This window comes from Myotis lucifugus, unplaced genomic scaffold, assembly GCF_000147115.1.
Source record: "Myotis lucifugus unplaced genomic scaffold, Myoluc2.0 scaffold_14, whole genome shotgun sequence".
Lineage (NCBI taxonomy): Eukaryota > Metazoa > Chordata > Mammalia > Chiroptera > Vespertilionidae > Myotis > Myotis lucifugus.
Genome location: NW_005871062.1, coordinates 10,910,056 through 10,924,538, shown reverse-complemented (window position 1 = coordinate 10,924,538; position 14,483 = coordinate 10,910,056). Strand labels below are relative to the sequence as shown.

The 14,483-nt window shown below is 42.3% G+C and overlaps 1 protein-coding gene across 2 annotated transcripts in view; it reads right to left on the bottom strand.

Moving 5' to 3' along the window:
• The window catches only part of PARL (presenilin associated rhomboid like), a 24,415-nt gene extending 13,113 nt beyond the window's left edge, over nt 1-11,302 (bottom strand). For both annotated transcript variants that reach the window (XM_006084863.3, XM_014452297.2), the window contains exons 1-4: nt 11,122-11,302; nt 7,596-7,788; nt 6,986-7,126; nt 3,689-3,737 (exon numbers count right to left, since the gene is read on the bottom strand). In XM_006084863.3, coding sequence (XP_006084925.2) covers nt 3,689-3,737; nt 6,986-7,126; nt 7,596-7,788; nt 11,122-11,246 — 508 coding nt within the window. In that variant the 5' untranslated portion in view covers nt 11,247-11,302. The remainder of the gene's footprint in view (nt 1-3,688; nt 3,738-6,985; nt 7,127-7,595; nt 7,789-11,121) is intronic.
• Between the last annotated feature and the right edge of the window lie 3,181 nt (nt 11,303-14,483).

Below are 14,483 nucleotides of genomic sequence, written 5' to 3'. Positions count from 1 at the left end.
TAGCAGACCAGAGGAGCACATGAATCAAACCAAAGATTCGACAAAAAACACCCAACTGGAAAAGCAAAATGAAAAAAGAATCCGAAAGTGTGAAGATAGTGTAAGGAGCCTCTGGGACAGCTTCAAGCGGGCTAATATCAGAATTATTGGGGTGCCAGAAGATGAGAGACAGCAAGATATTGAAAACCTATTTCAAGAAATAATGGCAGAAAACTTCCCCCACCTGGTGAAAGAAATGGACTTACAGGTCCAAGAAGCGCAGAGAACCCCAAATAAAAGGAATCCAAAGAGGACCACACCAAGACACATCATCATTAAAATGCCAAGAGCAAAAGACAAAGAGAGAATCTTAAAAGCAGCAAGAGAAAGAGACTCAATTACCTACAAGGGAATACCCATACGACTGTCAGCTGATTTCTCAACAGAAACTTTGCAGGCCAGAAGGGAATGGCAAGAAATATTCAAAGTGCTGAATACCAAGAACCTACAACCAAGATTACTTTATCCAGCAAAGCTATCATTCAGAATTGAAGGTCAGATAAAGAGCTTCACAGATAAGGAAAAGCTAAAGGAGTTCATCACCACTAAACCGGTATTATACGAAATACTGAAAGGTATCCTTTAAGAAGAGGAAGAAGAAAAAGGTAAAGATACAAATTGTGAACAACAAACATGCATCTATCAACAAGTGAATCTAAGAATCAAGCGAATAAATAATCTGATGTACAGAATGAACTGGTGATTATAATGAATCAGGGACATAGAAAGGGAATGGACTGACTATTCTTGGGAGGGAAAGGGGAATGGGAGATGCGGGAAGAGACTGGACAAAAATCGTGCACCTATGGATGAGGACAGTGGGTGGGGAGTGAGGGCGGAGGGTGGGGCGGGAACTGGAAGGAGGGGAGTTATGGGGGGGGGAGAGGAACAAACGTAATCTGAACAATAAAGATTTAATTAAAAAAAAAAGAAAAAGAAAAAAAATAAATAAATGAAAAATATAGTAGAAAGGAAATGGCCTTTACAGGTCTGAATCCTAGGTATGTCACTTAATAGCTTTGTGGCCTGTAGCATTTCACCCACTTCACTTCAGTTTCCTCATTTATAAAATGAGGATAATACTCCTACACCTCATGAAGGTTGTAGTGAAGCTTAAATAAGATAGTACATGCACCTCGTATGCAAATGCTCAAAGAAAACAGTTTCTTCCAGAAGAAGAAAGAACACAGGAACATAGTTAAAAATAAAATGGCAATAAATGAGTACCTATCAATAATCACTTTAAATGTAAATGGCTTAAAAGCGCCAATCAAAAGACAGGAATTGCTAAAGGTTTCTACTTATATCTCCATTTAGAAGGAGTGTTACCTACCTCCACTTGACTCAGTAACTTCATGGATAAGCTCAGAGCTATTGATTTGGGAAGGTTTCTGCTGCCTCGGTGCATACCTTTACCAAAAGTGATGGGTTGGCCCTACTGGTTTGGCTCAGTGGATAGAGCATTGGCCTGCGGACTGAAGGGTCCCAGGTTCAATTCTGGTCAAGGGCACATGCCCGAGTTGTGGGCTCAATCCCCAGTAGGGGGTGTGCAGGAGGCAGCCAATCAATGATTCTTTCTCATCACTGATGTTTCTCTCTCCCTCTCCCTTCATCTCTGAAATCAATAAAAATATTTTTTTTAAAAAGTGATGCACTGGATTACATCAGCGAGAATAATGAAGTAAAGAAATCTCTCCTTCATAAAAAGTTTAAAAATTGGCAAAAATTGTCAGAATTTACTTTTTCAGAACTCTGCAAACTAGCCAAAGACTTGCAACAGCCCAGTATTTAAGAAAAATGGTAGAATCCTGCTAAGAACAGTGAGCTTGAGGCACTGTAACTTGCCTAGTCCCATCCCCCACTTTCTAGCTATAAGTTATCCTTGAAAACAATCCACTCTCCTAGTGCAGCCTGGCAACCAACAGAGGTAACAGAGTGGACCTAGAACTCTTTCAAAGCCTCATTCCTAAACAATTGTTATCATCTGACCTATCTGATAATAGTTCTCTGGAAGACCCCACCCACTTGCAAGGCAATCGCCAATATTTGACCTGCCTGGGAGCTCAAGTACAAAACCCCTTTTCCAAGAGGGCGTTTGTCAAATACAATTACAGGCAAATGTTTTAAGTTTGAGGCTGCTCACGTGAGAATAATATTTAGGGCAAACAAGAGATTAAACAAAGCCACAATCTCTTCCTATTCTGTGTAACACTCAGAGAACATCTACAAATCCAAGGAAAGAGAGCGGCACAAGTGAATCTGTCACCCCATAAACCTACCCTCAATTAAAACCATATTTTGCTATTTCCCTAGGGCAGTGGTCGGCAAACTCATTAGTCAACAGAGCCAAATATCAACAGTACAATGACTGAAATTTCTTTTGAGAGCCAAATTTTTTAAACTTAAACTATATAGGTAGGTACATTGTTAGTAACTTAATTAGGGTACTCCTAAGGCTTAGGAAGAGCCACACTCAAGGGGCCAAAGAGCCACATGTGGCTGCGAGCCGCAGTTTGCCAACCACGGCCCTAGGGAGTTATTTTTTTCCTATGTGCACAAGTAGCTCAGTTGGTTAGAGCATTGACCCAATGCACCAAGTTTGCAGGTTCGATCCCAGTCAGGGCACATCAAGAATCAACCAATGGCTCTAGCTGGTTTGGCTCAGTGGGTAGAGCGTCAGCCTGTGGACTGAAGGGTCCCAGGTTCAATTCCGGCCAAGGGCACATGCCTGGGTTGCAGGCTTGATCCCTAGTGGGGGGCGTGCAGGAGGCAGCCAATCAGTGATGTTTCTCTCATCATTGATGTTTCTATCTCTCTCTCCCTCTTCCTTCCTCTCTAAAATCAATAAAATATATTTTTTTAAAAATCAACCAATGAATGCATAAATAAGTGGAACAACAAATGGGTGTTTTTCTCTCTTCCTACCCCTCTCTCTAAAAATCAATAAATGAAATTTTTTTTAAAAAGACTTTCAAATCCATTTCCCCAAATTTCTCAAATAACTAAGTTCATATAATAAGTCTCAAATAACAAGTGTTATCCTGAAGAGTCAGATTTGTCTTTCTATAAAAATTTACAAAGAATAAAAATTATGATGATGATATGCATGGCATGCTTAAATTTAAAGAGGATTTTGTAAATAGCATGACACAGTAAAGAGAAAATCGCTTTAGAATCAGACAGACCCAGGTTTTGAACCTTGGTTCTACTACTTACTAGCAGTGTCGAAAAGTTCCTTCTCTGAAAGCCAGTTTCCTTATCTGTAAAAAGGGAAATAACTAACCTGTAAGCAACCCTGTGAGGTAGGGAGAGAAAGTGTATAAAGCATTCTGCATAAAGCAAGTACTTAATCAATGTCCCCTTTTGTTTTTTTAATCGCGGAAGTAATAATTATTCATAGCCTATTTCACAAGCTAGGATTCTACAACAAAGAGAGATCAAAATTAAAAATAATTGACCCAGAGCATCATGTATACCTTTATGCCACACGATTGCTTACACTGTGATATTAGCCTAAAGGTACAGAGACTCCCTATGTCTTCTAAACCATTGGTGAGCATGGTACAAAAGCCATTGACTGTGACATACTGTACCTTTTGGTTTGATTTCTCTTTCCTTGAATGGCTAAAACGTGTAAGCTAACACAAACCTGTCACAGTCCGCTGGCCATCACTTAGGTTATTCCACCACTTGTTAATCTAAAACAGAAGGAAAAATGCATATCACCATATGGTAAATCCTTTCAGGGTAGGCAAATGAAAAGCTAGAAAGAAAATGCTTTGTGCATGTGAAAATCACTGGTGAACAACAAACATAATACATGTGATAGAGTGGAAAGCACAGTGCTTTATAGGAGACTGTCTCTATCCTCTACCCAGAGCCACTGATTAGCTCTGTGATCTACTAGTAGATTACTTCTAAACCTCAGTTTCCTGATTATAAAATAGAGATAGTAAGAGATATGTAATAGCATTCTTATGAGAAATAACAACAAAGTAAAGCACTTACCACCCTATCAGATATAGGTAAGTATCAGTAAGTGGTTATTCACCAAGGTCCAATCTAGTTTTAAAATTTTGATAATATTTTCTACTAAAATTACCCTTTTTTAGGTATAATAATAGTACCGAGGTTTAAAAAAAAGAGAAACAGAGAATCCTAGTCTTTCAGGGACACCCACTGAAATTTTTATGGATGAAATATGCCTAGGATTTGTTTTATAGTAATCAGTGCTGGGGAGGGAAGAGAAAGAAAGAGGACTAGATGAAAACAAAGCTGCCTGGCCAGTGTGGCTCAGTGGTTGAGCATTGACCCATGAACCAGGGGGTCAGGGATCAATCAATTCCTGGTCAGGATACATGCCAGGGTTTCAGGCTCGATCCCCAGTAGGGGGCGTGCAGGATGATGATTTTTCTCATCATTGATGTTTCTACGTCTCTCTCCCTCTACCCTCCTCTCTGAAATCAATAAAAAAAATTTTTTTTTAAAGAATTTTTATTTATTTATTTATTTATTTATTATTTTATTTTTTTTTTAAATATATTTTATTGATTTTTTACAGAGAGGAAGGGAGAGAGATAGAGAGTTAGAAACATCGATGAGAGAGAAACATCGACCAGCTGCCTCCTGCACATCTCCTACTGGGGATGTGCCCGCAACCCAGGTACATGCCCTTGACCGGAATCGAACCTGGGACCTTTCAGTCCGCAGGCCGACGCTCTATCCACTGAGCCAAACCGGTTTCGGCTCAATAAAAAAATTTAAAAAAAAAAAAAGAAAAACAAAGTTGGCCATGTATCAATTATCACTGAAGCAGAGTAATAAGAGTGCACTGTACTATTCTCTTTACTTTTTTTATCTGTTTAAAGTTTTCCATGATTAAAGTTTTTTAAATAAAAAATATGCGAATTATGAAATTGAACCAGGCTTTATACGAATACAAATGTACAAGGTTTTCTAAAATAAAATGTTATAGATCAATATGTACATGGATCCATCCTGTGAACCAGGAGGTTGCAGTTCAATTCCTGATCAGGGCACATGCCTGGGTTGCCGGCTCAATCCCCAGTGGGGGGTGTAGGACACGGCTGATCAATGATCTCTCTCATCATCGATGTTTCTAACTCTCTATCCCTCTCCCTTCCTCTCTGTAAAAAAATCAATAAAATATATTTTTTAAAAAAATCAACAAAAATCTATAATGCAGACGTGTTGGAAACCTGTAACTTTCTAAGGGATCTGGGATTATGGAATAAATTAGTTTTACTATTTCTCAAACAAACTGTAATGGATAAAAATCACTGCTACTGCCCGGCCAGCATGGCTCAGTGGTTGAGTATCAATTTATGAACCAGGAGGTCACGGTTCAATTCCCGAATAGGGCATATGCCCAGGTTTCGGGTTTGATCCCCAGTGTGGGGCATTGAAGAGGCAGCCGATCAATGATTCTCTCATCATTGATGTTTCTCTCTCCCTTCCCCTCTGAAATCAATAAAAAAATATATTTTAAAAAATCACTGCTTGTATTGTAGTTTTCACCTATATATATTCTATCCATTGTTCTGCTGACATAAAGCCTCTCTGAAACAGGTAGGACTCATGCTTCTTGTATGTGTCTATAGGGAAGCAAAGTGAAAGGAATCCTTCTCTCTACTTGGAGGAACCTTTCTTAGGAAAAGAGAACCCAAGGCTGCCCTCTCAGACTCTTGCTGGCCAGGATTAAGTTCCTAGGAAGGAGAAAATTGAAGAGGACATTGACCCTCTCTCCAAATTGGAGGGGCAATGTGTCATAAAAAAATGAAGGTGCTTAAAAACCACATGGACCTGGATCCGCATAATAGCTTATGGCCTCAGTGCTCAATAAATATTTTCAAGTGAAATAAAATATATGTTTTATCTAAAAGGCAGTATTTTTAAAAAATCAATTAAGAGAAAAGAGGGCCGGGTGTGTGTGTGTGTGGGGGGGGGGGGGGGTGTGTGTGTAAGAGATCAATGGAAGGACTTGTATGCATGCATATAAGCATAACCAATGGACACAAGACACTGGGAAGTAGGGGAGGCCGGGGGAAGGTCAAGGGGGGAAAAAAAAGAAGACATATGTACTACTCTTTGTAATACTTTAAGCAATAAAACAAAATTTAAAAAAAAAAAAAAGAGGAAAGAAGGCGATCAACTTGCATATGAAGTAATGAAAGCTCTAAAAGCTATGTAGTATTTGTACCTTCTTGCATCCATCGCAACAATGGATATTTACCAGAGGCATATAAACATCATGTCACTGAGAAGTTTTCTAAAATCTACATAGTATCTCTTCCCCCAAGGCATAAATATTTTGAAAAATACTCTGTAATTCTAATATGGAATATAGAATCAAAATAGCCCAGGAAGGCGATGCAAGTAAAACTGGCCCTTAAACTTTAGTAGGCCTGGGAGTGGCCCTCAAAACATTAACAACTATCCCTAGTGATTCTTTTTTTTTTTTTTAAGAGTAAGGATTGTTTAAAAAATATTTTTTTTTAATTGATTTCAGAGAGGAAGGGAAAGGGAGAGAGAGATAGAAACATCGATGAGAGAGAATCATTGATTGGCTGCCTCCTGCATGCCTCCTATGGGGATCAAACCCACAACCTGGGCATGTGCCCTTGACCAGAATCAAACCCAGGACCCTTCAGTCGCAGGTTGACACTCTATCCACAGAGCCAAGCCAGCTAGGGCTCTCTAGTGATTCTTGATACACATGGGTAGAGGGACAAACCGCCAGGAACACTGTCAAGTACAACAGTGCCAGATATACAAAATATTAATACATACTTGACTCCAAAGAATATTAGGTGTACTGATTTCACATCTACTGATTTAATGTTGTCATTAACTAAAAACACTTCATAAATAACTACACTTCAAGAATTGTGATCAATAGAACAAAGAAAGCAATGTTTATCTTTACCTCCTTTCTGAAGTCTCCTTCCTTTTGTGGTCTTATGCTATCCAACCAATCAGCTTTTATACCATCAAAATAACTCTGGACCCTGGATTTCAGTGATTCATATTGCCAAATAGCAGCTGATCCAAATGCAAAGCCTGTAAACTATAAAAAATAGATTACGAAATAAACTTAAAAGAGAAATAAATCTATACATACTTCCAAGAACAATACTTCATTTTCATGGCTTTATACAAGCCAAGAGAAGGAACATCTGGCACAGTGAAACCTATTAGGAGAAAATAACACTTTTTTCCCATTTTCATGGTACCCTCAGGCCTATTAACAGCTAGAAATTTTTTAAGAAAATTCACAATATTAACTTACTATCACTTGAAATGTTATACCAAATAAGAGGCCCCTAAGTTTCTTCTTCAGGGCTTACATAAGTGAACCAGATTCTAACAGCAATTATTAAATTCATGCTCTCCTGTAATTATTTATGACCTGAAGCTACCCAGATCCTTTTGACCCCTCCCCTCCAGTTGTCTTTAAGGAATCCAAATAGGACAAATGGTACTTTAACATTGCACCTGCAGCAAAGTACGAAACTCCTAGTAATATGAGCTCTTACCCCAACAGTGAAAAAAAAAGGCTTTACAAGAGTCCTTATGGGATAGGGAGAAGGGTAAAAGACTGTTTCTTCTACAGGAGGAACCAAAGCACTTCTCTTGTATGCTTCACCACTTGTTCCTGTGTCTGATTTTCGTTCAACCTTCCTGGGTGCTTTTCGAAATCCACATTTTTGCTGAATAAAAAAATTAAACCTATAGAGGAAAATAACAGGTTAGAAACAGGACTGCATCTTGCAAACATCAAAACCTCTATGAACCTCTCCACTTGGCCTGCATCATCACCACCTCAATTTATTCACACGCAATAGCCCAAAAGAAGCCAAAACTCCCCCCAGGTAGGATTTAAAGTCAAATCATTGAACTGTGGAGGGAACTTGTTTGGGCTGTTACTGTGTATCAATCAACAAAATAATTTGTATCCATCCTCCACACAGAGTTTGCAGTCCTGTAAAAAGCGGAAGAACTCTAGGGGAGTAGGGGAATAGGGAAATGGAGAAAAAGATGAAGAGGATTAAGATGTACAAACTGCCAGTTAAAAAATTAATCACAGAAATGTAATGGCCAAAACCGGTTTGGCTCAGTGGAGAGAGCGTCGGCTTGCGGACTGAAAGGTCCCAGGTTCGATTCCGGTCAAGGGCGTGTACCTGGGTTGCGGGCACATCCCCGGTAGGAGATGTGCAGGAGGCAGCTGATCAATGTTTCTCTCTCATCGATGTTTCTGGCTCTCTATCTCTCTCCCTTCCTCTCTGTAAGAAAATCAAATAAAATATATATATATATATATATATATATATATATAAAAAATGTAATGTACAACATAGGGAATATAGTCAATAATATTGTAATAACTACATATGGTGACAGATGGTTGACTCATTGTGGTGATTACTTTGAAAAGTATATAAATGTCTAATCAATACATTGTATACCTGAAAATAATATACTGCAGGTCAACTATAATTTAAAATAAATGTTTAAAAAAGAGAAAGCAAAAATATAGGGAAATGGAGCAAAAATAAATTTTAAAAAAGCTGAGCCCTGGCTGCTGTGGCTGAGTTGGCTGGGCATCGGCCCATGAACCAAGAGGTGGGCTCCATCCCCAGTAGAGGGGCGTGTGTGCAGGAAGCAGCCAATCAATGTTCTGCTCTCACATGGATGTTTCTTTCTCTCTAAAAATCAATAAAAATATATTTTCTTAAAATATATATTTAAGAAAATATATTTTTATTGATTTCAGAGAGGAAGGGAGAGGGAGAGAGAGAGAGAAACATCAATGATGAGAGCAATTCCTTGATCAGCTACCTCCTACAAGCCCCATACTGGGGCTCAAACCTGCAACCTGGGCAGGAACCCAACCGGAATCGAACCTGGAAACCTTCAGTCCGCAGGCTGATGCTCTATCAACTGAGCCAAACCAGCTAGGGCAAAACAAAAAAAATTTTTTTTAAAAAGCTGGAGGACTCCAAGCTGTCAACTTGAATTAGCACAGAATGGCTTTGTTATTTGTTTGAAGTTTGGTCAATTTCCAGAACATTTATTTAAGTCTTTATTGTTAAAAGTATTATGTATGTCCCCTTTTTTTCCCCCATTGACCCCTTTTAGCCCGCCCTCCCTCTCCCGCCCCACCCCCCGGGGTTCCAGAACATTTAATGTAAGTATAGCCCTTGAAGTCACTCCAAATTCAAATTAACGATTTCCTTTTATGAATACTGACCGTTATAAATTGATGGATTTTCCCCATCTCCCTCCCTTCTATTTATTTCACTACCAGTTTTGGGGACACCCATCAAATGTTTTATAAAGGGTTTTTAAAAAATGTATTTTTATTGATTTCAGAGAAGGGAGAGGGTGAGAGAGAGAGATAGAAGCATCAACAATGAGAGAAAACCATTGATCAGCTGCCTCCTGCATGCCCCCTACCAGGTACTAAATTATTCTAATGCAAAAGCAACAAATACTGATAAACCATACTCTTTACACAGCTTCTACTTGGACAGACTCCAGTAATTTTCTTTCCAAATCATCTGGCATCTAAGTATTCCACTATCTCAGTTCTTCAACAGAAAAGCCTCTCCTAGGACTACGCTAGAGGCAAAATGATGCTCTCCTCTGATTCCATTCTCCCTCACTTCTCTAAACGCTAAATAAGGTCATTTGTAGAACATAGGCTTGAAAAAGACAGAAAGAAAATAAAATCTCGGTACTACCATCCTGCCAGCTATGTAACTGCTTCACTTAAAAAATGAGTCCTTGCCGAAACCGGTTTGGCTCAGTGGACAGAGCGTCGGCCTGCGGACTGAAAGGTCCCAGGTTCGATTCCAGTCAAGGGCATGTACCTGGGTTGCGGGCACATCCCCAGTGGGAGATGTGTAGGAGGCAGCTGATTGATGTTTCTCTCTCATGGATGTTTCTAACTCTCTATCTCTCTCCCTTCCTCTCTGTAAAAAATCAATGAAATATATTTAAAAAAAAAAAAAAAATGAGTCCACCCCAGTCCGAGTGGCTCAGTTGCTTGGAGCGTTGTCCCCTGCACCATAAGGTCATGGGTTCGATCCTGGCCGATGGGAGTGCATACGGAAGGCAACTGATCAATGTTTCTCTCTCTCTCAAATCAATAAAAACATATCCTTGAGTGAGGATTAAAAAAAAAAAAAAAAAGAGTCCAGAAATGGGTGAAAAAGGTGAAGGGGTATAAGAGGTACAAACTTCCAATTACAAAACAAATAAATTACGAGGATAAACACAATACAGGACAGGGGATATAATCAACCTATATATATAAAAGCCTAAGCAACCGTTAAGACCTAATGACCGGAACAACGGGAATGACCAGTAGACCAGTTGCTATGATGTGCACTGACCACCAGGGGGCAGACGCTTAACGCAGGCGCTGCCCCCTGGTGGTCAGTGCACTTCCACAGCCAAGCAACCTACCCGTCTGGCAGGCCCCAGAGGGCAGGCCTGATCAGGACTGGGGAGACAGCCCCAACAGGCTCTGATTGCAGGCCAGGCCTAGGGACCCCACCCTGCACGAATTCCGTGCACCAGGCCTCTAGTATCTTATTAACTTTGTATGGTTACTAGACATATTGGAGACTCGCTCTTGGACACTTGAAAATATTACACTGTATGTCAACTATACTTTTTTTGAAAGAATGCTTGACGATTAAAAAGATCAAAATCTAAAAAAAGGGAGGGCGGGGCGCGTGTCCAATGCCTTCCTCGCGGGATCATGAGGCTGGCACACCCGCAGCCCTGAGATTACTTCCCCTCCCGCCCTCCCGACGGGAAAGGGGCGGCACGGCTCGCGGAGCTGGACCGGCGGGCACTGCGCACCCGGCCCGGGGCAGGGTGTCGGCGAGAAGCGAGCACTGGGCGGAGGCGAGAGAAGGGGGAGGAAGAGAAGGAACCGGGAGGAGAAGGGATGAGCCGGAGCAGCAAGCGAGCCCCGCGCGGCCTCTGCCCCTGAGGATGCGCGGCCGGAGCTACGGGCCCAGAGGCGAGACGCCCAGCGGCGGTCTTTACCTGCGTCCGAGCAGCCGCGGCCGGACCAGGGCCGCGGGGAGCTCCTCGCAGCTGCGGGCGGCCCCCGGCGCAGCCCACGCCTGACCGCAGCACCAGCCTCTCTGCGCCCAGCCTCGCCACGCCATCTTCCCAACCTCTGCCCCACCATGGCCCGACCTTACCAACCCCTGCCCGGAACCACTTCCGGGGCGGAGGGGGGAAACCATAGAGCGCCGCGGAACAGCCTAGAGCGCCCCAGAGCAGCCTAGAGCGCCCCCCGCGCGGCTGAGCGGAGGCTGGACCATCCCGAGGAACGAGGGACCCGCCCGCTGGCCGCTCTCCCCGCCGCCGCTGAGCCCCGACCTGGGTGGGGCGTGAGAGAGCGGCCCACCTTCCACCGCCTTTGCAGATGAAGCCCAGAGGAAAAAGAGGAGGGAAAACTAGCATTTACTGAGTAATGCCATGTGCCAGGCACTTTCCCTAATTGATTGTATTAATCCTACCCAAACTCCTGAGGTTGGTATTATTACTGTTTGCAGTGGTTCAGTGGTTCAAAGAGGAGTAGGTTTTCTTAAATTACTATTTTTTTCTGCATCTCACCATTTCATGTTATGACATACTTAAGAGAATGTGTCTCATATCTTTACTAAGAAGTCTAAGCCTGAATTGAAAATATGGATTCTAGATAAAATTCAAACTTCAGGATTCAGCTCTTGCTATCTGTCAATCAGCTTTATCACCTGCCACTCCGTCACCCCCTCCGACCTTAGCTGCAGCCATACTGAACCATTTGCAGTTTCTAAAAGGCACCTACTTCTTCCGAGTTCACATGCCATTCTCACTGCCCGAGACCCCTTTCGTGTCTCTCCCTTCTCAACCGACCTAACCGACTCATCCTTCAGACCAACCCCAATCATCACCTCTTCTAGGAGACTATACGGGAGGAAAAAGTTTTCCTTGATACTTAGGGTCCCTAGCGGGGTCTGAAAATTAGCTGACAATGACATAGTAACAGAAGAAAGCACACAAATCTTACTGAATTTTTACAGTGTCCATAGGAGCCTTTATGAAATGAAATGAAGTGACCAGAGAAGAAAGCTTTTACATCTTTTAGACCAGTGGTTCTCAACCTTCCTAATGCCGAGACGCTTTAATACAGTTCCTCATGTTGTGGTGACACCCAACCATAAAATTATTTTCGTTGCAACTTCATAACTGTAATTTTGCTACTGTTATGAATCGTAATGTAAATGTCTGATATACAGGATGTATTTAGGCGACCCCTGTGAAAGGGTCATTCGACCCCCAAAGGGGTCGAGACCCACAGGTTGAGAACCGCTGTTAGACAAAGTGTGGTAGGCAGTTAGACAGACATGAGCAGAGCAAGGACAATGGGCCAGGTACAGAGGGTCCCCAGGGTGGAAAGCCCCAGGTGCCTAGCAACAGACAACCACCTGTGGGTGACTTTTCCTCCCCTCGCATACAGTTGGTCACAGTGGTTGGGACCCCCTGACCTTTCCTCCCTAGAGATAACATCTATGCCTCCATTGTATGTATTTCAGCTCCAGCCCTAGATAAGCAACAAAACCAACCACAGCTGACCTCAGCGCCAGCTGCATTGAATAATGACCCCCTGCCCTGGTGCCAGGCCAATCGATCAGTGGAGACCACAATCCAGAAAGGACGCACCTGGAAAACTGCTGAATATTCTATTGAGATCTTCCCCTGAGACCTCTCCTAAACTCTCCACCCTTAAGGCCCTTAGGATGGAGGACCCAGTGCGCTCTCTCTCCTGGGAGCACACCTGTGCCTTTCCCTTTCCCCTTCCTGCACCTTACCATTAGCTTCCTCACTCCCAAACTCCAAGGGCCCTTCCTTTGCCTCCACAACTTGTTTCCTAAGCCCATTTCTTCTAGGAATTACTTTTTCTACCTCTGTGATTTACCAAATAAATGTTCACTTACAGTTTGGGTCTTGGCTCTGAATTCTTTCTTAGCCAGAACCCAAGAACCGAGGTTGCTGAACCCAGGTTTGGTCTGACCCCACTGGTCCGACATCTAGTGCCTTCCAGCTGCCTACAACAAAAGAAACAATAACTTGTGAATAACTGACAAGACAGGGGGGTTTGGGCTAAAGGAAGTCCACCTAGGGCTAGGAAGTCCTTATCTTCCTTGACTAGGTGGATAAGACTTAGTTTAACAAAGGTTTGCCTGCATATTACCCTGGTACCGGATCTCTGACCTCTGGGCTCATAAGAGTCTGTCTTGCCCTAGCCGGTTTGGCTCAGTGGATAGAGCACTGGCCTGCGGACCAAAGGGTCCCGGGTTTGATTCCAGTTAAGGGCACGTACCTGGATTGCAGGTTCCTCCCCAACCTGGGCCCTGGTTGGGGCACGTGCAGGAGGCAATCAATTGGTGTGTTTCTCTCACATCAGTATCTCTAAAAATCAATAGGAAAATATCCTCAGGTGAGGTTTAAAAAAAAAATAGGGTCTGTCTCCAGGAAGTGAGACATTTATTTCTTGCCTTTAAGGTAGAAAAGTGGAAACATTTTCTCCATTTACTGCTTCTTAATTGCCTTTAGCGCAAAATAACTTTTATGTCAAAGAGGCATATATTGTGGTGACATATTCTGGTTTCCCTTAAGGCCCTTCCTAGACCTTCACTTTAATTTAGATGACCTTTATGTGTGCTTTAATACTGCTCTATGCATATCAGTAAAATAGCACTGCATTCATTCCATAAGTACTTATTAAGCATCCCTACAGTATGGCAGGCAATGTACTAATTCTGGAATGTATTTTAGAAAACACTGTCTCTGACATCACAGAGATCCTACTCTATTGGGAGAAAAGGGACCAAGTAAATAAACAGGCAATTGCAAGACACGGGGGGAAAGTGCTACAAGTAGAGAAGAAGGCTCTGCGGGAGTTCAGAGGAGGGGAAATAACACAGTTGCCGGGAGCCGGTCCATCCTTGCTGCTTGACACAGTCGCTGCAGGAAAGAAACATCTGCACAGCATATGTTTCAAGGGACCTGGCGTATATGGTATACTGTTCTTAATATGTTTGCTCTCTTTAGCGCCATGTGTTTTAACCAAGGTCACCTCTCCGAGAAAGGTTGTTTCCCCAGGTGGAGATTTTTTCCTGAGGTTAGGGAGGTGATACAACCCCTTAATTAAGTGCCAGGCGGGGAGTTAAGCTACATAATCTTTACTCCCTGGAATGGAGATAAGAAACGTCCTAACCTTTGTAATAGAAATTGACAGGATTAAAATCGGCTGGTATAAATACCGATGTAACAAGACATAAACATAAGAACCTCATCAGTTCCTAACCAGAGTTCCAAACCAATATTTTTTTGGAAATCGGGGCTTGAGGTCC